This window comes from Astatotilapia calliptera, chromosome 18 (assembly GCF_900246225.1).
Source record: "Astatotilapia calliptera chromosome 18, fAstCal1.2, whole genome shotgun sequence".
NCBI lineage: Eukaryota > Metazoa > Chordata > Actinopteri > Cichliformes > Cichlidae > Astatotilapia > Astatotilapia calliptera.
Window position 1 is genome coordinate 4136085 of NC_039319.1, and position 23326 is coordinate 4159410.

A 23326-nucleotide genomic window follows, 5' to 3' on the forward strand; every position below is an offset into this window, starting at 1 on the left:
TTAAGAACACATAACCCATACTCATTTACAACAGAACTAAACAATAAATAACAATATAGGCATAACATTTCCCCTGAAGTTCAGCATGGCAAAACAAAGTGATTTCAAGTCCACCATGACATAATTATTGGTTTTTAATAATAAAATAATAATTATTACAATTGTAATATTGTAAACAACAGACATTTACAATTGATGTCACATGTACAACACTAGAACAACTGGAAAATATGAGTTCAGATAAATACAGGGATTTAAATAACTCAGAGATTCATCAATATATCATGGAAATGAGGTAATAATTTAAATAAACAATTCTCAAAGCTCTTGGATAACAGTTTAGCTCACAAGTTGAATAGATTAGTATATGCTGTAATATTGCATGCTGTAACTCATGTTTGATTCCTACCTGATTCCCTTTGCTGCGCCTATTTTTCTATTCACTTGTCATGCTCTCCCTATTGTCTTCACTATGCTATCTGATAAACATGAAAGTGCCCCAAAGAATTCTGTCTTTAAGTGTTCTTGACAGAAACTATACCATAGATAAGAATGGGGTCTTTTCCCTCAGGTCTTGCAGTGATTTCACTTCTCACCTGTGTGAGAAACAAACGCGTGACAGTAGCTCTCCCACATTTTGTAAGAGTGAAACTTTCAACCAGTATGAATTCTCATGTGTCTTTTCAACTGTGTCGTGTAACGAAATCTTTTCTCACAGCCGTTACAAGAATATGGTTTCTCCCCTGTATGAATTCTCATATGAGTTTTCAAATTCACCATTTGACTGAATCCTTTCCCACAGGTGCCACAATAATGTGGCTTCTCACCTGTATGGAATCTAGTGTGAGATTTTAATGCTGATAAGTTACTAAATCCTTTCCCACACGTGGTGCAAGAATGTGGTTTCTCTCCTGTGTGACTTTGCATGTGACGTTCCAATGTTGATTTCTGACTAAATCTTTTGCCACAGGCACTGCACGAATAGGGCTTCTCACCTGTGTGAGTTCTCATGTGAGTTCTCAAGTTCATCATATGTCTGAATCTTTTACCACATGTGCTACAAGAATGTGGCTTCTCACCTGTGTGAATTTGCATATGACGTTCCAATGTTGATTTCTGACTAAATCTTTTGCCGCAGGTACTACAAGAATAGGGCTTCTCACCTGTGTGAGTTCTCATGTGAGTTTTCAAGTTCATCATATGACTGAATCTTTTCCCACAAGTATCACAAGAATGTGGCTTCTCACCTGTGTGGAATCTAGTGTGAGATTTTAATGCTGAGAAGTCACTAAAATCTTTCCCACAAGTGCTACAGGAATAGGGCTTCTCACCTGTGTGAGTTCTCATGTGAGTTTTCAAGTTCATTCTATAACTGAATTGTTTTCCACAGGTGTTACAAGAATATGGTTTCTCCCCTGTGTGAATTCTCATATGAGTTTTCAAATTTACCATGTGACTGAATCCTTTCCCACAGGTGCCACAAGAATGTGGCTTCTCACCTGTGTGAAATCTAGTGTGAGATTTTAATGCTGATAAGTTACAAAATCTTTTCCCACAAATGGTACAAGAATGTGGCTTCTCACCTGTGTGAATTCGCATGTGACGTTCCAATGTTGATTTATGACTGAATCTTTTGCCACAGGTACTACAAGAATAGGGTTTCTCACCTGTGTGAGTTCTCATGTGAGTTTTCAAGTTCATCATATGTCTGAATCCTTTCCCACAAGTATCACAAGAATGCGGCTTCTCACCTGTGTGGAATCTCATGTGAGTTTTGAATGCTGAGAAGTTACTAAAATCTTTCCCACAAGTGCTACAGGAATAGGGCTTCTCACCTGTGTGAGTTCTCATGTGAGTTTTCAAGTTTATCATGTGACTGAATTGCTTTCCACAAGCGCCACAGGAATAGGGCTTCTCACCTGTGTGACATCTAATGTGAGTTTTCAAGTTTATCGTTTGCCGGAATCTTTTTCCACAGATGCTACAAAAATATGGCCTTTCACCTGTGTGAATTTTCATGTGTCTCTTCAAACTTGACAACTCACTAAATCTTTTATCACAGGTGGTACAAGAATAAGGTTTCTCACCTGTGTGCACTTTCAAATGTCTAGTGAGGCTGTATTTATCGCGAAAGGTTTTACCACAAGTGTTGCATTTTACACAATTTTTATTTTTAATAGATTTACACTGACTCTCTGATACTGGAGAGATGTGTATTATATTACTGTGACTATCGTTTCCGTTATGTCTCATTTTCTTCAGCTCCCAATTTCTAGCCGATCCCAGGTCCACATGGTGACCTTCTTTCCAATCACGCATGTTTGGTTCATAAGAGTTAAGAGAAAGAAGCTGGTTCCTGTTTGGTTCTAGTTTATTGAGGTCACTATGCTCATAAAAAGGAATCACCATAAACGTATCAGTTTCCTGCTTCAGTAGAAACTGTTCTGCCTCCTGACTGTTGCGCTGTTCCTCTTTAATCTGTGGAGGATCTGGGTGCTCCTGGTCCAGGCTGAAGTTATTCTCCTGGTTACAGATCTGTTGGTCTGTCAGAAACTCCTCCTTGTTACGCTCAACTTGGTGAATCAGATCTGATGGGACAAATGGGAAAAATGTGTTTATGAAAGAAAAGTGTAATTCCAAAATTTGAACAATTAATTTTTGCACTGATATAAATGACTGGAGTTCTGACACTCTTATTAGAAAAGCTCAATATTTGTTAAATGGCAGAGTTTTTAAACATCCAGAGTTTTTCATTTAACATTTTACAGAATTTTCAGTTATTTTTAAGTACATATGTTTAAATACAAACATCAATTAAATTACAAAACAGAAACTGAATTAACACACCTAATGTAAAATAAAATGAAAAATCTAAAATTGTCAGTAACCATAAATTTTTATTTTTACCTTCCTAACTTTAACATAATTTTAATATACCGTCTTTTGTTCGAGTTTAACAGTATAAATACGATCCTAAAATTTAATGCAAGCAGTGTATAACATCACTTAGAATTAGAATTGTTTTATAATGTAAAACATATTATTACTGTGTGTTGTGTATTTTCTAGCAGTTCTTTCATGGGTGGGTGGGGGGCAATGTTCCCTCTAATTTTTCATGTGTCTGAGCAAACACACAAACTCCCTGAGTGGTCCCTTGGACCACTGTGAGTGACATTAGATGTGTGCACTGTGGTCACGCCAACATCGAATCCATCCAAGTTTCATGGTTTATTAAATTACAGCATTTACATTTATGTTAGACTACTTTTAATTAACTGCTTTAGCTCACTTACAATGAAAATTAAAAAAATCTTGTTCATGACCTGTGTAGTATGCAGTGTAGGGACTAACACGTTATTAAGTAACGTGTTACAGTAACTACGTTATTATTGTGGTAACGAGCACGGTAACTAGTTATTATGCCAAAATCAGGAACGTGTTAATCGTTACTGGGATTTAGATAGGATCGTTATTCGTTACTTCTTGCGGTGGCTATCGCAGAGCTTCCACTGATTCAGTAACATTAGCAAGTGGTGGAGGCCAGCAGGTGGATGAGGGAAGGGGGAGGCAGGAGGAGCAAAGACCCGAGGCGGCCGCCGGTCCAAGTGTCAGGTGAACTGAACTTCAGGTAAGAAGTTATGACCTGAAGTCTATCTGGGTCAGATATAAACCAAGTTAAGGTACAGTTTATTTTTGTTATGCGGACTTTTTCGTACTGGGTACTAGCTAGCATGATGGAGTTTCTATACAGCTGGATGGTGCTATGTTACTGATGTTGAACTTTATTTTGTTCATAAGGTTAGTTATTAGAGTTGCCAACCATCCCCTAAAAACACGGAATCGTCTCCGATAAAATATTACGCGTTTCGTATTGAGGTGAAAAGGAACGCAGCTTGTACAGTACTTCAGCTACAATGAAAAAGACACAAAGCTGGAGTTTTTCTGTGTCTTTGCTGCACAGCTGCCTCTTCTTCTCTCATTCTCTCTCCCTCTCCTGTTTCTACTTCAATCATTAAACTGATCAATGATCAGCTTATCGGCTTTTCTCTCTTGGTTGTTTATCGCCCACTTTGCGCCAGAAAGAGGAAACCAGCGGATGTCGCGTTAAACAACAGCAGCACGTTTAAGCTTGATCAGCTGTTGTTAGAATTTATTTGATATTAATTTCTAGTATCAGCTGATGTTTGCTGGAGCCACAGCCGTAAAAGCTGCTGGTCATGATGTCGGTTTGGTTATCTGGTGAGCAGTTTTGGTCAAGTTACTTGAAAAAAGTAATCAGTAACTAATTACTGATTACTCCCCCAAAAAGTAATCCCATTACTTTACTGATTACTTATTTTCAAAAGTAATTAATTACTTAGTTACTTAGTTACTTTTTTAAAACACGATTTACAACCTGAAGAGGTGATAAAGCGATAGATCTTTCAGCCCAATTCTACTTTTTCTGCATAATCCATCATACAAAATGTAATCAAATGGAAAAGTCTCTTTTTTTAAACTTGTTTTATCAGTTTTAATCTTTTAACTTTATGCATCAAGCAAAAATTTAATTATATGCGACATTCTCTGACTTGAATAAATTAGTTTAACATTTAAACCTATTTTCTGCACATTCCAGCACATAAAATAAAATATTTTTTGTGTTTACACTCACTCTTTCAAATAGATGCAAGTAAAACACAGCAGTAAATAAATAAAGTCAAAGACTCAGCGGTCCTGTTGCTCTATTTTTACCTGTAAAGCAGGACTGGGGGTAGGCGGAGGTTTACCCTGGTGCAGGTGTGCTGCGGTCAGTTGAAGAGTCCGCGAGTTTCTCTGTGAGTTTCCCATTACGTCATAGCGCACTCGGTGCTTGCTTGGAAGTTTAGGGGTTTTTTTCGCTGTAAAAAGAAGTTTTCTTCCCACGCACGATGGACGCTAATGTTTTTGTCACTTTTTACGGAATCAAACTCAAAATAAGGTCAGTACTTCCACGCTTTAAACGCTGCACGCTCATACTCTCTCCCACAATCGATATGTGATCCATTGTTGATCTGCACACAGCTGTTGTCACCAACGGCGCACTTGCTTACGTCACTGTCATGAGACATTCTCGCAAAAAATCATGGTTTTAGTAACGCAGTAACGCAGCGTTCCTACGGGAAAGTAACGGTAATCTAATTACCGATTTTGCAATAGTAATCCCTTACTTTACTCGTTACTTGAAAAAGGTAATCAGATTACTGCCCATCTCTGCTGGTGAGAGGGAAACATGAAGATGAAACCAGGAGATGTCCTTACTGAATCATCAGAGCTGAACAGGTGATGGAGAAACAGGTTTACCTTTTAGGTGACATGAATGAGTTGAAGGGAAGTTATGAACTGTTTCTGAGAGACAAATAACACCAGGATCATTTTTTTACGTAGCTGACAGCTGGTAACTGTGCAGGGGCGAGTCTAGCAAAGTTTTGCCAGGGGGGCCAAGTAGGGCATTAACAGGGAGAGGGAGGGCACAAAATAGTACTTTTCTTTCTTATTCTCATTTAAAATATCTAGCTTTTAAAAAAATAATTATCTGAATCTTGCAACAAACGATTGATAGATTGATGCATATATACCATCAAGACAGTGTACATCACTGTCACAACTAGGGATGGGTATCGTTTAGGTTTTATCCGATACCGGTGCCAAATCGGTACTTTTGAAACGATGCCGGTTCTCAAACGGTGCTCAAACCGGTGCTTAAAGAATGGAGAACACAAAATTGGTCCAAAAACCTCTCATGTTCAGCTGGTTTTTGTAAAAAGATAACAATGTTAGCCTTTTCTGCAGTTATGGGGCATATATGGTATCACTCTTGGCTGGAAGCAGTGCTTAAACAATGGAAAAAACAAACTTTATCCAAAAACCTCTCATGTTTAGCCGTTTCCCTCTTTTTCTTTGGTCATTTTAGCCTTTTTGGCCAGGGTGAAGGGAGTATCTGCCATCAAACAAGAAGACAGCCGCATGTAGCTATGATGATGTTTGCTAGTTCACCTTACATGCATTAATGTAATAACGTGGTTAGCCTACTCAACGTAAATTACACACGAACAACATTAAGCTACTCAAGCAGAGAAAAACGGCTGCTGCTGCATCATCATCCTCATTATTTCTGCTACACTGGCAGGGCTAGGGGCCAGGACTCTCCTCTTCGTGTTTTTGGGGATGTTGCTAACCCCAGGTCTGATAACAGGCACCACACCCGCAGTAGATGCGCTCGGTGTGAGGTCTCGCAGCAAGGTATCAAATACGGCGCATTTCTCGGCTTTTAAAAAAAACGCTATGCGTCGCCAGGTGTTTCATCGGATTTGAGGTGTTACCTCCTTTGACAGTATCACAGTATCAGCTTAAAGCACTTGTTGCAGGCTGCTGAGTTTGCATATTTTGCTGTGAAGTACAGCCAGACTTTTGCCTTGGGCATTTTTAATCTGTAGCTCTGCATAAAAGAACGTAGGTACCTGGACCCGCCTACTATCCTCGGAAACGTAAAATGATTGGCTAGAAGTGTATCACAGCTCAGGAAAAAAAAGCACCGAAATAAAGCACCGAAATGTGCGCTGCTTTTCGGTCTGGTTACTACCGTTTATGATGGCACCGGACACCGGTACCCATCCCTAGTCACAACAGTGTTTGTTTTCATTCAACGGCTTTATGATTTTTCCTATAATGGTGGGCCAGTCTCTAGTCAAAATGCCCGGGACGATTTTTTGTCCCAGTCCAGCTCTGTATGCAGCTCATCTGCAGTCTGGTGTTACCTACATCTTCCTATTTGGAAGGCAGAATTTCCGAGTTCTGAGTACAATCGAAAGCACCACGACTGCAGTTTTCGTGTTGGATGTAAAAAGCGCACGTGACGTTGTGACGTAGGCTAGAATCATGGCGGCGGTCAACGACGGTCCAGGCGTGGGATTTCTCTCATGGAAATATGCACATTATCTTTTCCTTTCTATTGGTAGGTGGCACAATGCACTTGTAATGCACAAGTAAGCAAGCTAGAAGACTGGCAATCTTGCTGGGTATCCAGTTACGGAAGCAACACACTAACAAGAGAATTCTGAGTAAAACCAAAGTTACTTTCCCTAATAACTAGTTACTTTGAAAGTAACTGAGTTACTTTTGATAGCAGTAACTAGTAATGTAACTAAGTTACTAATTTAAAGTAACTTACCCAACACTGGTAGTATGTTAACACTATTGGAAGTAAAAATAACTGAACTCCAATTTTGAAAACAAAAATTTCTTCTTCTTTTTTTTTTATTTTTTTATTTATAAAGCTCTGACTTGTATTATGAGTATGAGTCTGTGGTCTGGGAGAGAGTCCTGTAACTGTAAATGTTGGGCAATTAATTATAGTTACTTCTTCAAAAAAGTAACTGAGTTATGCAAACAACAAAGTTTTTGCAGCTGTTTACCTAAAAATGCAGCCAAGACGGTTTTTTAAATAAACATTTAAAACTATTTACAGAACAATCAGGTGTTCCGTGTGTGTGTGTGTGTGTGTGTGTGTGTGTGTGTGTGTGTGTGTGTGTGTGTGTGTGTGTGTGTGTGTGTGTGTGTGTGTGTAGAGAGAGTGTTTTTACATACCTGTGCTCTCTGGGTTTATTTCCGGTTTCCAGATGGTATCCAGCAGTTTGCGCCGCTCTTCCCCAGTCCAGACAATGATGCCTTCGGCCTCCTGCTTCACTACAAGTTGTTCTCCCTCATGATTAATGCAGAGTTCATCCTGTTCCTCTTTAATCTGTGGAGGCTCTGGGTCCTCCTGGTCCAGACTGGAATTCCTCCCCTGGCTGAAGTCCTGCCAATCATCCAGACCTTCCTCTTCCTCACACTTCATATTGTCTTAGGAAGTCTTGAGGAACAGTGGGACACAAGAAAATTGTTACTAATGTGATAGCAGGAAAATACACTTGTGAGCAAATAGAATCTAGCAGCGCTGTACACTGTGAGCATGTTGCTCACATTTGTTAGTAAAACTGAAAGTGTTTCAGGAACACCGTGTGAGTGCTAAATGGTAAATGGACTGATACTTAAATAACGCTTTTCTACTCTCCTGGAGCACTCAAAGGGCTGACTGCAGGTTTACCAACCTTATAACCAGTACATCTGCACAATGACTGAAACCAGTGAATGAACGGCGAGCAGTGAGGTCAGTTCCTTGATTTAATATGCAGATTGTAATGACCATTGATCAATAACCACTGATCAAAGACTCCTTGAAGAGGTAATTTACATGAAAAGGAAAAGACAATCTCTGAATCGAGGAGGGGGCCTATGGGTAAATCTTTCACCATCTTACAGTGCTGTGAGTGCAGCCATTATTGGTACTCATGGCCATTGATCCATGGTCTTTGATCAAATTTGCATATTAATGAAAAAAGAAATTGACCTCACAGCCCATGTTTCTAAGTAGGTCAATCTAAATCCCAATTTTTAAATAAATCTTATGGCAAAGATACTTCAGTGGGCATTCTGTGTACATGCCCAGGGACCCACAGACAGCTGGGGGGCCCATAAAAGAGGCAAATGAAAAAAAACAACAACAAAAAAAACAGCATACACATATGCATAAACACACACACACACACATACATATATATTGCCACAAATCAATAGACATTGATCACAGACCTCCTTGACTCCCCAAGGAGGAGTACCTGTGAAAAGGGAAAGACAATCTCTCAATTGAGGAGGGGGCCTAATGGTCCATCTTTCACCATCTTACAATGCTGTGAGTGCAGCTCTCTGTAAATTGTATGTGAATGGATCAATGACCATTGATCAATGGTCTTTGAGCAGTGGTCATGACAACTTGCATATTAATGATCGTCTTGATCATTAAACTGACCTCACAGCCCATTGTTCATTCTGTGGGCTCATTTCAAGTCCTTGTGCAATTGTACTGTTTATAAGGTTGGGGAAACCTGCAGTCAGCTGAGACTGAAGAAGTCACTTGATGAGTGATGAAACATTTCTACCACTGAGAACACTACGTCCAGATGACCACAATCTTTTGGGGATTTTAATACCTGGATGATTTAGTATGCATCAAGACAGTAAAAAGATGCTAAATTGTTATTAACATTTGCAACTGGGAAGATATGTGCTATTTAGCCAACTTCTGGTCTTACGGCGACCCCTAGTGGACATTGTAAAATATTGCTGTGTCTGAGTTGATGATGTGTTCTGATTGTTGCTTAGTTATCTTTGACCCTGCTAATTATAGTATTACCTGTTTCTGTTTCCAGACAACCATGCTTATAGTCACCTATACTGCATCTGCCACAATTATAAGTGCATATCTGGCTGTATAACAGTTGGATTTATCATGGCAAGCCCTGCTGTAACCAGTTCTTCTGTGAAGCTTCATTAAAGACGGTGAACTAAACTCCTGGACTGCTGAAGTCTTTCTGACCGAAGACTTAGGCCAGACTTGTATACCCAGCACTTCCAGTATATATATATTCTACACTGTCACAACCACCACATGGCCTGCTGCACCTCACAGAAACAATAATAAAACATAGTAATATAAATGTATAAACATCTTCTATCCTTATTAAAAAATAATAACAACAATTATTGAAAAACATTTTTATGTTTTTATCATTTTTTCTTCTTATACCAGATGCCTTATAGCTTTATAACTACATTAGCTGTATTCATATGAAACTGTATTCATTTCTACACACTGTTACTTTGCAGGACAGTGCTCTTCTTTTACAGCTATTCTGTGTGAGGGTGGGTTTAAAAAAACGATTTTAATATGAATAATGAGTTATCGATTCATTAAATCCTGATTTAATTTGATCAGTTTTTAAATGTAAAAGTATTTTTTGCCAGAAAAGCCGGAATCTCGACTTAAAGCTCACAAAACAATTTCAACCGTCAGTCGGCTAAAACAGCAAACGATTAAAGGGCAGGTAACCGCAAAAAGACGTAAACACAAAACACAAAACCCGACGGCACGGACACGCCGTCCGGTGAAAACCTGCCAGGTTTGTCACTCTCGGACCAAAATACACAGAACCGGCTTCTGTCTCCTGGATGTTAATACTAAAGGTTTGCTGTTTAAAGATAGAGAAGAAGTCCTTGTTAGTCTGTTAGCCAAAACTGAGCTCTGATCAGTCCTATATGGTGCTATATGTTATTCCTGTGTTCGTTCACTGAGACCATCACCAGTTTTACATACCTGTAATGTGAGACTTTATCTCAGATTTCCAGCTGATATCCAGCAGTCTGTGCTGACTGATCTCCTCATACCGGACGATCCTGTCCTAACCTCTGAGATTTCTTGAGCAGCAGCAGTCACCTCCTCTCAGACGCAACGGGACAGAGCAGCGTCGGTTCCTTCTTCTTCTTTTTATTGTTTAATGGCTGTTGGCAAACAGCACAATGGCGCATTACCGCCACCAACTGGTGTGGAGTGTAGACCGGTTATTTAAAAAACAAATGAAATCCTCACAAAACCAACGAGTCTGCCTTAAGAATCAAAATAGGGTCTGATAACTTTCACTTCTCGAGTTCGTACGAAACAAATCAATCAAGTCAAGTTTCACTTTTATATCACCAACCTGATCAATTTTTCTTTCACCATCATATGTCTGACATTGCATTACGCATCATTTCCGTTCTTCCTCTTCTCCTTTCAAATTTTCGTCAGATCGGCTGCATTAAAAGCATATTGTTGCCCTCCTCAGGACATCCGTGGAGGTATTCATGAATTTTGGCACAGCTGTGAACAAACTAAGCTGAAGTGCTTTAACCTCCTCTATCAACCATCCTTGTTGATAGAAGTGCAAGGTACAACTGTATCGAAGCGTCATTAATGGGTCAGTGATTTAGTCTGGAGCTGTATCATCTAATATTTCCTTCAGCTTCAGCACAGAGTGTTAACAGAACAAGACTTTTGATGAGAACAAAGAGCAGGGACAGAAACAGCATAGTATAACACGAACAGTAAAAATCTAATAAAATGGTGACAAAGAGACATTTTTTGGTTCTTGCTTGTCTGCAGCACCTCCAGCATGTTTAAAATGATCTGGTTGTTTTTGCACGCATTTTGGTTAGCATGAAGTTTATGTGGAGCTCAGTGTGTTTGATTTTATATAAACCGATACTTCAGTGTGAACTCCTTTCTTTACAGCTGTCAATAAAACACCAATACTTTTACTGCTGTGATGAAAATGAAACATCTGTGTGAGGCAGGTAAGGCAAAGCATCAGGACTACATTAAGAAAAGCATTATTTTTTAATAATAATAATGGATTGGCTTTATATAGCGCTTTTCAAGGCACCCAAAGCGCTTTACAATGCCACTATTCATTCACTCTCACATTCACACACTGGTGGAAGCAGCTACAGTTGTAGCCACAGCTGCCCTGGGGCAGACTGACAGAAGCGAGGCTGCCATATCGCACCATCGGCCCCTCTGGCCAACACCAGTAGGGTAAGGTGTCTTGCCCAAGGACACAACAACCAGGACAGAAAGCCCAGGGATCGAACCGGCGACCTTCCGGTTACAGATGCGATTCCCAACCCCCTGAGCCACGGTCGCCCCGTAATATTATTACTGTCAAACCACTGCCTTGTCCCACTAATAATTATTTAATCTCTAAATTTCCATGTTGTTATCAAAATGATCAATTACAATAAAACAAAAAAAGCTATTATCTATCTATCGTACATTACTCCTTCGTAGGGCTGCCAGACTTTATGTAAGGACTTTACTTTCGTCTGACTGACCTGAGAAGCGCAGCAATACGCTTTTAGGCTTTCTAGTCCACCGGAAGTACAATAGAAGAGAAATGACGGAAATGACGCAATGGTTACTGTTTAACATGTCTAGTGTTCGGGTTTCAGAGTGATTGTTGTTGAAGAAATCTGCTAACAAGTTAAAAAAAGAAAAAGAAAAAGAAAAAACGATCGTCCGGCATGAGAAGGAGACCAGCCGTCAGCTCAGACTGCTGGACATCAGCTGGAAACCCGACATAAAGCCACACATTACAGGTGTGTAACACTGAGACGGTCTCGGTGAGCTAACACGGGAGTGTGAACCGTGCTGGAGCTCATGTAGCGGCTCAGTTTGTAGGCTAACAGGCTAAAATCAAGCGCTTCTCTTTATTTTAAATGTAAATATTTGACGTTAAATACCCACTGAGACACTGAGGGAAGCGACTTTGTTCTGCATAAAAGGGGTTGGCAGTGCTGGCGTGTTTTCCTTTCTTTAAAAAAAAAATCTTTAATATCCTTTTTTATGTGTTGGTTGGCTGTAGTCAGCAGGATCTACGTATCTCTTTGGAAAATATCATTTTGAATCTCCCTTATTGTGTCTACTCTGTGTGCAGTTGTTAAAAGTCACGTTTTGTAAACCTTTTTTTCTGCTTTAAATGACTTTGATAATATCTAGGACAGATGTGCTTGGCAGATTTTAGGTCCTTGGGTCGCTTACAACAGTTTGAATGTCACTGTGTTTGTACAACCTGCAGATTACTTTGAGAAATATTGTGGAAAACACCCCCGATCAGGTCCTAACACCCTAGCAGACGACCCTCACCTTTTTTAAATACATGTTTTTCTCTCCGCCTCTCGCCTCCAAACATCAAACTTATTTGAGCCTAAACAGTAACACATAAAAGGGAATCCTGTTTGTGTATTAATTACCAGAGGATGTCACATAAAAAGGGATAAAAGAGGCAAAACGGTGTGCCATAGTAAGGGGTTAACATGAGGTGGTGTTTTTATTTTATTTTATTTTGTTATATTTTTGGAACAACTGCAAATGTCTGTAAGTTGCAGTACTTTTAACATTTAGATAACGCTACAGAAGAGGAACGAACACAAGGGAGTGATGTTATTTAAGTCACAGGTCATTTCAAGTTCAAAGGCTGAACAAACATCAGCAAACACACAAACTGTGTGCAGTTGTTCACAGTGTGTTGCTAGCTAAAGCTCCAGCTGCTATATTTCACAGGGAGAAAAAAGAAAGAGAGCTGATGTCACACAGAGATGGAGAAAGATAAGAAAGAGGACAGGAGAGGAAGAAGAGAGGTTAGATTCAAAGGTAGGAGAATAATTCACTGAATTCAACCTTTTTACCATCTAGAAAATAGACAGCATCAACAGTGTACTGTCAGTGTAGAGGATGGAAATCAGCCAGAAAAACTCATGAAACATCTGATGCAGGTGTGTGAATCCACAGTAAACCTCAGCAGTAGCAGCAGGTCATCTGATCACAGCCTGCACATTAAGATAATCTGCTCTCAATATAAATTATTGTGAGTTGTCATTCTTTTCCTCACACTGAGCCACTACAACTGATTTCAGGGTTCCCCCACCTGCTGAATCCACTTTAACCTCTCACTGTGCTCATTTTGCTGTTTAGTGGCAAAGTCGCCCTCTACAATGTCGGCAACAGCAAACAGAGATTTTTTTTTTTCCTTCTTTTTCACTCTTGATGTCCTACTTAACTGATTCAAGCTGAGTACATTTATTAGAATTGAATTCAGACAAACAAAGTTTGTATTCTACTAATTTTATTTTACCATTACATTAGTTTAGCATGAAGTTCAGTTAGCTTTGCATAGAAATAGGAAATAGAAATGTTCTTCAATGAATTAGTTTTTGCTTTCTTGTTTTGAGTGCATTTCAGAGCCTGTACTTTTTCACTTTTACTTGAGTAAAGAAGTTGAATCAGTACTTCAACTTTTATTGGAGTATATCGGTACTTCTGCATAAGTAAAGAAAGCCTGTATTTGTGCCAACTCTGGGTGTAAGAAAATTAATTTTTAAATGATCAGGTAAAATAATTGAAATTGAAATGTTTCTCAAAATATTTCCAAGTTTTGCTGAGATAGAGCACCCTTAAACTAAAGGTATCCAGCAGTAATCTCGCTGCAGCTAATCTCATGGCAGCAGCAGAGCCTCCTTTGGTTTTCTGTGCTTGACAGTATGTCTGATTGAAATGAGTGACAGACACTGGACAAAGGAAAGTAGCTCTTAATGTGAATCTTGGAGTAGATCTCCCATCATAGGCAGAGAAGTTCTCATGGGCAAAATTAAATGCAACTGATTGTTTATCTGCAGCGTGTTTTTATCATGGATTTAGGAAAAGCTGTTTCCTCTTTAGACATGTGTGATTCTGCAGGGTACAACTTTTAATCAAATAGCTGCTTCACACTTTAAGCCACTACCTGAATGTTTTGTAGTCTGAACTTTGCAAATAAGAACACCAGAACTCGAGACTGTCTCACACGGTACTCCCGACACATTTGTCAAATTTGTGCACATTAAAGTGAGAGACATGCTCGCAGTGTACAGTCCTTCTGGATTATACAGTGGGGCAAAAAAGTATTTAGTCAGCCACCGATTGTGCAAGTTCCCCCACCTAAAATGATGACAGAGGTCAGTAATTTGCACCAGAGGTACACTTCAACTGTGAGAGACAGAATGTGAAAAAAAAATCCATGAATCCACATGGTAGGATTTGTAAAGAATTTATTCGTAAATCAGGGTGGCAAATAAGTATTTGGTCAATAACAAAAATACAACTCAATACTTTGTAACATAACCTTTGTTGGCAATAACAGAGGTCAAACGTTTACTATAGGTCTTTACCAGGTTTGCACACACAGTAGCTGGTATTTTGGCCCATTCCTCCATGCAGATCTTCTCGAGAGCAGTGATGTTTTGGGGTTGTCGCCAAGCAACACGGACTTTCAACTCCCGCCACAGATTTTCTATGGGGTTGAGGTCTGGAGACTGGCTAGGCCACTCCAGGACTTTCAAATGCTTCTTACGGAGCCACTCCTTTGTTGCCCGGGCGGTGTGTTTTGGATCATTGTCATGTTGGAAGACCCAGCCTCGTTTCATCTTCAAAGTTCTCACTGATGGAAGGAGGTTTTGGCTCAAAATCTCACGATACATGGCCCCATTCATTCTGTCCTTAACACGGATCAGTCGTCCTGTCCCCTTGGCAGAAAAACAGCCCCATAGCATGATGTTTCCACCCACATGCTTCACAGTAGGTATGGTGTTCTTGGGATGCAACTCAGTATTCTTCGTCCTCCAAACACGACGAGTTGAGTTTATACCAAAAAGTTCTACTTTGGTTTCATCTGACCACATGACATTCTCCCAATCCTCTGCTGTATCATCCATGTGCTCTCTGGCAAACTTCAGACGGGCCTGGACATGCACTGGCTTCAGCAGCGGAACACGTCTGGCACTGCGGGATTTGATTCCCTGCCGTTGTAGTGTGTTACTGATGGTGACCTTTGTTACTTTGGTCCCAGCTCTCTGCAGGTCATTCACCAGGTCCCCCCGTGTGGTTCTGGGATCTTTGCTCACCGTTCTCATGATCATTTTGACCCCACGGGATGAGATCTTGCGTGGAGCCCCAGATCGTGGGAGATTATCAGTGGTCTTGTATGTCTTCCATTTTCTGATGATTGCTCCCACAGTTGATTTTTTCACACCAAGCTGCTTGCCTATTGTAGATTCACTCTTCCCAGTCTGGTGCAGGTCTACAATACTTTTCCTGGTGTCCTTCGAAAGCTCTTTGGTCTTGGCCATGGCGGAGTTTGGAGTCTGACTGTTTGAGGCTGTGGACAGGTGTCTTTTATACAGATGATGAGTTCAAACAGGTGCCATTCATACAGGTAACGAGTGGGGGACAGAAAAGCTTCTTACAGAAGACGTTACAGGTCTGTGAGAGCCAGAGATTTTCCTTGTTTGAGGTGACCAAATACTTATTTTCCACCCTAATTTACGAATAAATTCTTTACAAATCCTACCATGTGGATTCATGGATTTTTTTTTTCGCATTCTGTCTCTCACAGTTGAAGTGTACCTCTGGTGCAAATTACTGACCTCTGTCATCATTTTAAGTGGGGGAACTTGCACAATCGGTGGCTGACTAAATACTTTTTTGCCCCACTGTATCTGTGTGTTCCTGTCATCACATTAGTAACATTTTTCTTACATCCCTTTGTTTCTAAAGTCCTCCCACATCAACATGAATTGTGAGGAAGAGGAGGGTGTGGATGATCAGCAAGTCTGTAACCAGGAGAGGAATTCCAGTCTGGACCAAAATGACCCAGAGCCTCCACAGATTAAAGAGGAACAGGAGGAAGTCTGCACTGGTCAGGAGGCCGAAGGCATCATCGTCTGGACCGGAAAAGAGCGGCTCAGACTGCTGGATACCATTTGGAAACCTGAAATAAAGCTACACAGAATAGGTATGTTAAACTGTAAATAAAAGTCCATAATAATTATATAACTCTTTTAGGATTTTAAACTTAGCTAAAAGGTACTATAATTTTTAGGGATAGTATAAAGAACGGAAGGAGAGAGTGGAGAGGGAATAATATGAAAGAAATAGTCTAAGGAGGTTGGAAAGAAAAGCGTCTGGACTTCTTTAAGTTGCTTGAAGATGTTTCACCTCTCATCCGAGAAGATGAGCCAAGGTGTGAAAACGGGTGTGGGTCACAATCAGCCAGGGTTTCAGGTGAGCTCATTGTGACCCACACCTGTTTTCACACCTTGGCTCATGTCATTAGGTAGAGGATCATCAGGGGGTCCTTTTGTCCCTCTTTGGGGGGTTACTCCCACTGGGATAAAATCTGGGACTCTCCACCATTTGACCTTAGAACTGAAGAAGCTTCTCGGATGAGAGGTGAAACGTCTTCAAGCAACTTAAAGACGTCCAGACGCTTTTCTTTCCAAGCTCCTTAGACTACGATGACCTGGATGACTGAGAACCTTCACAGACATGAAAGAAATAGAAACTTGGAGAAATTATTGCGACAAAAGATCTTTTGTCCCATGGGTTGACCATTGTCCTGATACCTTCATTACTCAGCCATTTTACTACACATGCACTCAGGGCACTCTTTGGACATAAAATGCTAAGAGTTCCCTAAATGTTTATAAACGATCCCCCATAAACTTTAATGAACTCGTAAAGATGAGTGGGCCAAAATTTCTCCACAATGATGTGAGAGACTGATTAAGTCACACGTAAAGTGATGACTTCAAGTTATTACTGCTGGATGTGGTTCTACAAGCTACTGAATCACTAAGAGTGAACTTGGTTTTTCACAGGATCGTAACTCTTCTACTACAAACTAATGCTGTTGTAATAAATGCAGTATGACATTCAGCTTTGTCTTGCTGATATATGCAAGGTCTTCCTTAAAACTACGTCATCTGGATATACCTTTCAGCATTGTTGGTGCTTTTCCAGATGTGTAAGCTGCCAGGTCAGTGGATACAAATGCACCTCTGTACCAACAAAGATGCAGGTTTTTGAACTGAGTGCTGATTAAAAAAACCAGATGGTGTCTCTCATTTTTAGACCAGAGAATGTGGTAAAGTATTTTCAAAAAAAAAAAAACTTCACATGTAGTTTCAGTACAGTTTTTGATCTAATTCCATTTTAAACAAGCTTTGGTTCAGAGAAGACGACAGCGTTTCTGGTTTCTTTTTTGCATGATAAAGGTTCAACCTAAGATAAGATGAGGTGAGATAACCTTTATTAGTCTCACACGTGGGAAATCTTTCGGTCACGGCAGAAAGTACAAGTTTAAGAGTGGTAAATGTTAATAAAACACAATAGGATAGGGTAAGCTAGAATAGAATACTATACAACAAGAATAAAATACTATATACAATAGAATAAAGTACTATACAAATAAGATAAAATACTGTACAAAGAGCTCTGTTGTTGTAGGAAAAAAATTGCACTTTGTAATATTGCACATCAGGGAGACGGTTACAATTGTGTATCCGATGTGTGTGTGTCTGTCTGCACGTGTGCAGTCATCTGCAGAGACCATGTTGTAGAGTCTGACAGCAGTTGGAAGGAAAGACCTGAGGAATCTCTCCATCCCACATCGTGGGGGCCACAGCCTGCCACTGAAGGAGCTGCTCAGTGTTGTTAGAGTCTCCTGCATGGAGTGAGAGATGTTGTCCACCAGGGATGACAACTTAGCCAACCTTTAGGGCATCCTAAAACAGAGCTGGCCCTCCAGATCAGCCTGTTCAGTCTGTTTCTGTCCCCAGCAGACTACACAGTAAAAGATGGCTGAGCCCACCACAGACTCATAGAAGGTCTTCAGGAGTGGGCCCTTCACTCCACAAGACCTGCAGGTACAGCCTGCTCTGCCCTCTTCTGTAGAGGGCATCTGAATTGTGAGTCCAGTCCAGTTTATTGTTCAGATGAACACCAAGGTACATGTAGCTATCCATAGCCTTATTGTCCATACCTTGGATGTTTAGTGGTTGCAGTGGAGGATGTTTGTGCTTGCGGAAGTCTACCACCAGCTCCTTGGTTTTACTAGTGTTGATCTGGAGGTAGTTCTGCTGGCACCAGTCCACAAAGTCTCTGTACTCCTTGTCGTCCCCATCAGTGATGAGGCCGACTATTGCAGAGTCATCAGAGAACTTCTGCAGGAAGCACTGGGTGGAGTTGTGGGAGAAGTCTGCAGTGTAGATGGTGAAGAGCAACGGAGCCAGAACCGTTCCCTGTGGGGCCCCTGTACTGCAGATGACTGCCACACAGCCCTGAGTTCTCAAATACTGTGGTCGGTCGGTGAGGTAGTCCATTATCCATGTTGTGAGGTGATGGTCCACTCCCGAGTTCTCCAGCTTGTCCTTCAGGACCGTGGGAAGAATGTTGTTGAAGGCACTGGAGAAATCAAAGAACATTATTCTCACAGTGCTCCCAGCGGTCTCCAGGTGAGAGAGTGAACGATGTAGGTGGTGAATGGCAGCTTCATCTGCTCCAATGCCAGGCTGGTAGGCAAACTGAAGTGGCTGTGAAGGTTCTCAGTCATCCAGGTCATCGTAGTCAAAGGAGCTTGCAAAGAAAAGCGTCTGGACTTTTTTAAGTTACTTGAAGACGTTTCACCTCTCATCCGAGAAGCTTCTTCAGTTCTAGGGTCAAATGGTGGAGAGTCCCAGATATAAACCTAGTGGGAGTAACCCCCCACAGAGGGACAAAAGGACCCCCTGATGATCCTCTAATCGCCTGAGCCAAGGTGTGAAACTGGGTGTGGGTCCCAATCAGCCAGAGTTTCGGGTGAGTTCATTGTGAAACCTGGCCCCACCTTATCATGCGAATTCCTGAGATCAGATGGCCCAGGATGTGAGTGGGCGTTAAGGCGTCTGGGGAGGGAACTGAAAACTGGATTATAGATGGCAGACAGTTGGTGTCGTAAACCCCCGCCTCTGTTCAAAGATGGTCGCTCACAGTGGACATAGATGGCTTCTTTCACTCCTCTTTCAAACCATCTGTCCTCTCTGTCCAAAATGTGAACATTGGCATCCTCGAAAGAGTGTCCTTTATCCTTAAGATGCAGATGGACTGCTGAGTCTCAGCAGTTTGACAAACTGAAGTGGGTTTAATGATGAACTCACCAGGCACGGAAGCTGAGCCAGGACCAGCCGCTCCAGGGTCTTCATCAGGTGGGCCTGTAGCTGTTGAGGTCCTTGGGACGTGGAGTCTTTTGCACTAGTGCAACACAAGAGGTTTTCCAGAGGTGTGGGACTCTCCCCAGCCTCAGGCTCAGGTTGAAGATGTGCTCCATCACCCCACAGAGTTTATCTGTGCAGGACCTGACGACCCTTGAGCTGATGTCGTCTGGACCCGCTGCCTTCTTGGTTCTGGTCTTCCTCAGTTCCCTCCTAACCTGGATGGTCGAGAGAGACAGGCTAGAGCCTTGTGTCGGTTGTGTGCTGGATGCTGTGTTTGGGGTGGGGAGTTGTGAGCAGGGTGAGTAGAAGAGGTATGATGTGTCAGAGGTGGAACAGCAGCAGTGAGGGTGGGTGAGTCTGCAGCCGATGTTGAAGACTGCCTCATGGATAAATCAAAACTGTTAAAGAAGTGATTCAGTTCACTTGCCCACCTTGCATCCCCCACAGGCAGAAAGTTCTGATCCTTGTGATCTGAGATGGTTATAAGGCCTCTCCAGACTTCGCTAACATTGTTCTGCAGAAGCTGGTCTTCCATCTTCTTCCAGTAGCTGGCCTTTACATTCCTGATCAGGCCTTTCAGCTCTCTCTGCACCCTTTTCAGCTCCTCCTTGTCTCTGGCTTTGAAGACCCTCCTCTTCTGCTCGAGGATGGCTTTAATTTCTGGGGTAATCCAGGGTTTGTTGTTGGAGAAACGCTGCACAGTCCTGGTGGGTACGGTATTATCCACACTGAAGTTATTGTAGCCAGTAAAACAGGTCACAAGGCTGTCTATGTCCTCCCCATGGTCATCTCAACTTTATGCCTCTTTTGCATTGGCATACAGTAGGTCCAATGTTTTATTGTCTCTCGTGTGGCACGTCACATACTGGGTGAAGGTCGGCAGTGTCAGTGCTTCTCTCCAGGTCTTCTCAAATAGATGAGGCAAAATTATGCAATTGTCGTTGTCAAATTGACTTCAGTGTGAATGCACACTGCAGTCGACTGCACTCAAATCGACTGGTTTTCCATTACAACCCAGTAGTACCTTGTTTGCGTGCTTGTTGTCATAAAAACCTGTGTACGCATCCTGCGACATAATTAATATGCGACATACAACAAATGTGGATGTCGAAGCAAATATATCCCTGCTGCTCAGTCTGTAGCTTTTCGTCACACTTGGGAGAGCATGGCGTTGTTTTTTGTAGTAATTTCTTTTGTTGCCGAGTTTCAGAAATGGTGGTTTTGACTTTCGTGAGCGAGATGCTCTCATGACTCATCGAGTGATGCTACTGACCAGCCAATGTGACATGCAGCGCGACAACGTCACATTTTAGTATCTGGTTGGATCACTTGGAACCCTGGGCGAGCAGGTACTAAAACAGTACCTGGTACCAGGCACTGTGACCTAATGGAAAATCCTGGAAACTGTGCGAACCGTGCCGAGTTGATCTGAGTAGGTACTAGTGGACAAGGGGCTTTAGATTTAAACCAAATAGGGCCAAACCCTTGAGCCAAAAAAAGTAGATGAGCTAAAAACACTGATGGGGGTGAAAAAAAACAAGACCTAAACACTAAAGTTAAAATGTTTCATATGAGGGATCTCTTTCTTACACTGAATAACCTGAGAAAGAGAGAGTGGCTTATTTTTCAAAGATGGTTACCACAGTAGGTAAAAAGCGTTTTTAGGTCACTGTTTGTGGAGTCAAATAGTGTTCAGTCCTTATTCTAGTTTAGTTTATATCTGCTGCCACTTGTCCATGAAATCCATAATTAAACACAGGTGTCTTAAGAGATTGATTGCCAGTTTTGTCTTCTTTATTGCAGGAAAACACAAAAATCTAGATTCCCTGCAAGTCCAATCTTGCCTTGCAAAAACTAGAAATTTATTGGAAAGGTAAGTCCAGTGCTTCTCAGTAATATAACTGAACACCGTACCAAACCATCATTTCCCTAAATTATTGCTACTCATTGTATACATGCTGAAGTTATGCAGCAGTGTCCCATCTACGATGAATTCAAAACACAACACCAAAACTACTCCCAAACGCACACCTTAGCGAACACATCACTCTAGTCCTCAAAGAATCGCACTAGCTTCCAATTCAGCAAAGTGTGGATCTGAAGGAAAATTAAAATTACCTGCAGCTGAGCTCACTGTCAGTTTTTTTTTCTGCAGCAGCAACCATCAGCATTAATAACCAGTGGGAAGCAGTTAATTGAACAATTTCTATTTTCTATTTTCTCCTGTGTTTTATACACTAAACTTTTTTATGTTTAATGTCTTTATACAGACCTCCACCAGCAGGATATCGGTAAGGAGGAAGAAGTTGTCACAGATCAGCAGGTCTGTAACCAAGAGAGGAACTCCAATCTGGACCAGGAGGATCCAGAACCTCTGCAGATTAAAGAAGAACAGGAGGAAATCTGCATCAGTCATGAGGAAGAACCGCTTGTATTGAAGGAGGAGACTGAGACCTTTATGGCTGCTTCTACTTACGAGGAGTGTAAATCAGAACCAAACAGTGACCAGTTCCTTTTTCACAACTCTCCTGACCCAGAGAGCCTAGAACAAGAAGAAAGCGAGCATGTGGACTTAGCATCAAGTAAAAAATTATTAAAATGTGACACTTGTGGAAAATTTTTTCAGTATCAGTCCAAACTTAATAGACATCTGAGAGCTCACACAGGTGAGAAGCCATATTTTTGTGTCACATGTGGGAAGAGATTTAGTCAGATGATACACTTAAGAAAGCACATGAGAATTCACACAGGTGAGAAGCCTCATCCTTGTAGCATCTGTGGAAATAAGTTTAATGACATGTCAGCATTCAAATCGCACATGAGAATTCATACCGGTGAAAGACCATATTCTTGTAGCACCTGTGGGAAAAGTTTTAGCCAAATGATACACTTGAAAATTCACATGAGAGTTCACACAGGCGAAAAGCCGTATTCTTGTGATATGTGTGATAAAAGATTCACTAATTTGATAAACTTGAAAACGCACATAAGAATTCACACGGGAGAGAAACCACATTCTTGTAACATCTGTGGGAAAACCTTTCGTCAGAATTCGACGTTGCAAACTCATCTAAGAATCCACACAGGTGCGAAACCATATTCTTGTAGCACCTGTGGAAAAAGATTTAGTCATATTAAAAACCTGACAACTCACTCAAGAATTCACACAGGTGAGAAGCCATATACTTGTAGCACCTGTGGGAAAAATTTCAGTCAGTTGACTCATTTAAAAAGTCACATGAGAATTCATACTACCCTACAAAATGTGGCAGAGTAGGAGTGTGTGACTGTTAGAATGCATAGTGAGGAAAATCACAGCTACACCTGAGGGGAAAAAAGATGACCTTATATTCTGGTCAGTATGGAATAGCTTTTAATAATAGTCATTCAAGTTGGCTGTGTTTTTGTTCTGATGTAATTGGAAGCCCAGTTTTATAAAGGGTCTCAAATAAGCCAGTTTTTAGAACATTTCCTACTGAACTATCTTCAATATGTATTAACATTTCACGGTAGAAATTTTAAACCTGTATAACTAGTCCTGTGAAATTTTAGCTTCATATATTAAACAAAAACAAAACAAAAAGTTATATGTTTTAAGTTACTTTCAAAACTTAAATGGTTTCTAACTAAGTCGTAAAGTGATAATATTCTATTTTCATTCAGCTTTCAAGCATTTGAGCAAATACGATAAATGTTTTAACAAAAACAAAAATATCCGTAAAGAGTTTAATCTGAATAGAACAAGTTTCTAGATGGTTGTGTAATTACAACTCAGAAAATAATTTCATTAGATATTTGCATGTTTCTCCTAGGACCTGCCGTCCACATATGT

General features: G+C 40.9%; 2 protein-coding genes across 4 annotated transcripts; one reads left to right on the forward strand and one right to left on the reverse strand.

The window, feature by feature from the left end:
• On the reverse strand, positions 1-10921 carry LOC113010215 (zinc finger protein 883-like). Of its 2 annotated transcripts, XM_026149189.1 has the most exons (4): positions 10593-10921; positions 10211-10395; positions 7606-7870; positions 1-2588 (listed from the first exon to the last, which is right to left on the reverse strand). In XM_026149189.1, the coding sequence occupies exons 3-4, from the start codon at positions 7853-7855 to the stop codon at positions 655-657; spliced, it is 2184 nt and encodes a 727-aa protein (XP_026004974.1). In that variant the 5' UTR covers positions 7856-7870; positions 10211-10395; positions 10593-10921; the 3' UTR covers positions 1-654. The 2 variants fall into 2 exon arrangements, with proteins under 2 accessions (XP_026004974.1, XP_026004975.1); XM_026149190.1 differs by having other exon boundaries at positions 10211-10921.
• Positions 10922-11963: 1042 nt separating this feature from the next.
• On the forward strand, positions 11964-23326 carry LOC113010283 (zinc finger protein OZF-like). Of its 2 annotated transcripts, XM_026149295.1 has the most exons (4): positions 11964-12027; positions 16019-16256; positions 21298-21367; positions 21765-21865. In XM_026149295.1, the coding sequence occupies exons 2-4, from the start codon at positions 16034-16036 to the stop codon at positions 21787-21789; spliced, it is 318 nt and encodes a 105-aa protein (XP_026005080.1). In that variant the 5' UTR covers positions 11964-12027; positions 16019-16033; the 3' UTR covers positions 21790-21865. The 2 variants fall into 2 exon arrangements, with proteins under 2 accessions (XP_026005080.1, XP_026005079.1); XM_026149294.1 differs by lacking the exons at positions 11964-12027; positions 21298-21367 and adding an exon at positions 13054-13081 and having other exon boundaries at positions 21765-23326.

Coding starts and splice junctions, on each gene's coding strand:
- LOC113010215 (XM_026149189.1), bottom strand. CDS start 7,855: ATGAAGTGTGAGGAAGAGGAAGGTCTGGATGATTGGCAGGACTTCAGC. Junction 2,589..7,605: donor AATAAACCCAGAGAGCACAG/GTATGTAAAAAC, acceptor TTGTCCCATCAG/ATCTGATTCACCAAGTTGAG.
- LOC113010283 (XM_026149294.1), top strand. CDS start 16,034: ATGAATTGTGAGGAAGAGGAGGGTGTGGATGATCAGCAAGTCTGTAAC. Junction 16,257..21,764: donor AATAAAGCTACACAGAATAG/GTATGTTAAACT, acceptor GTCTTTATACAG/ACCTCCACCAGCAGGATATC.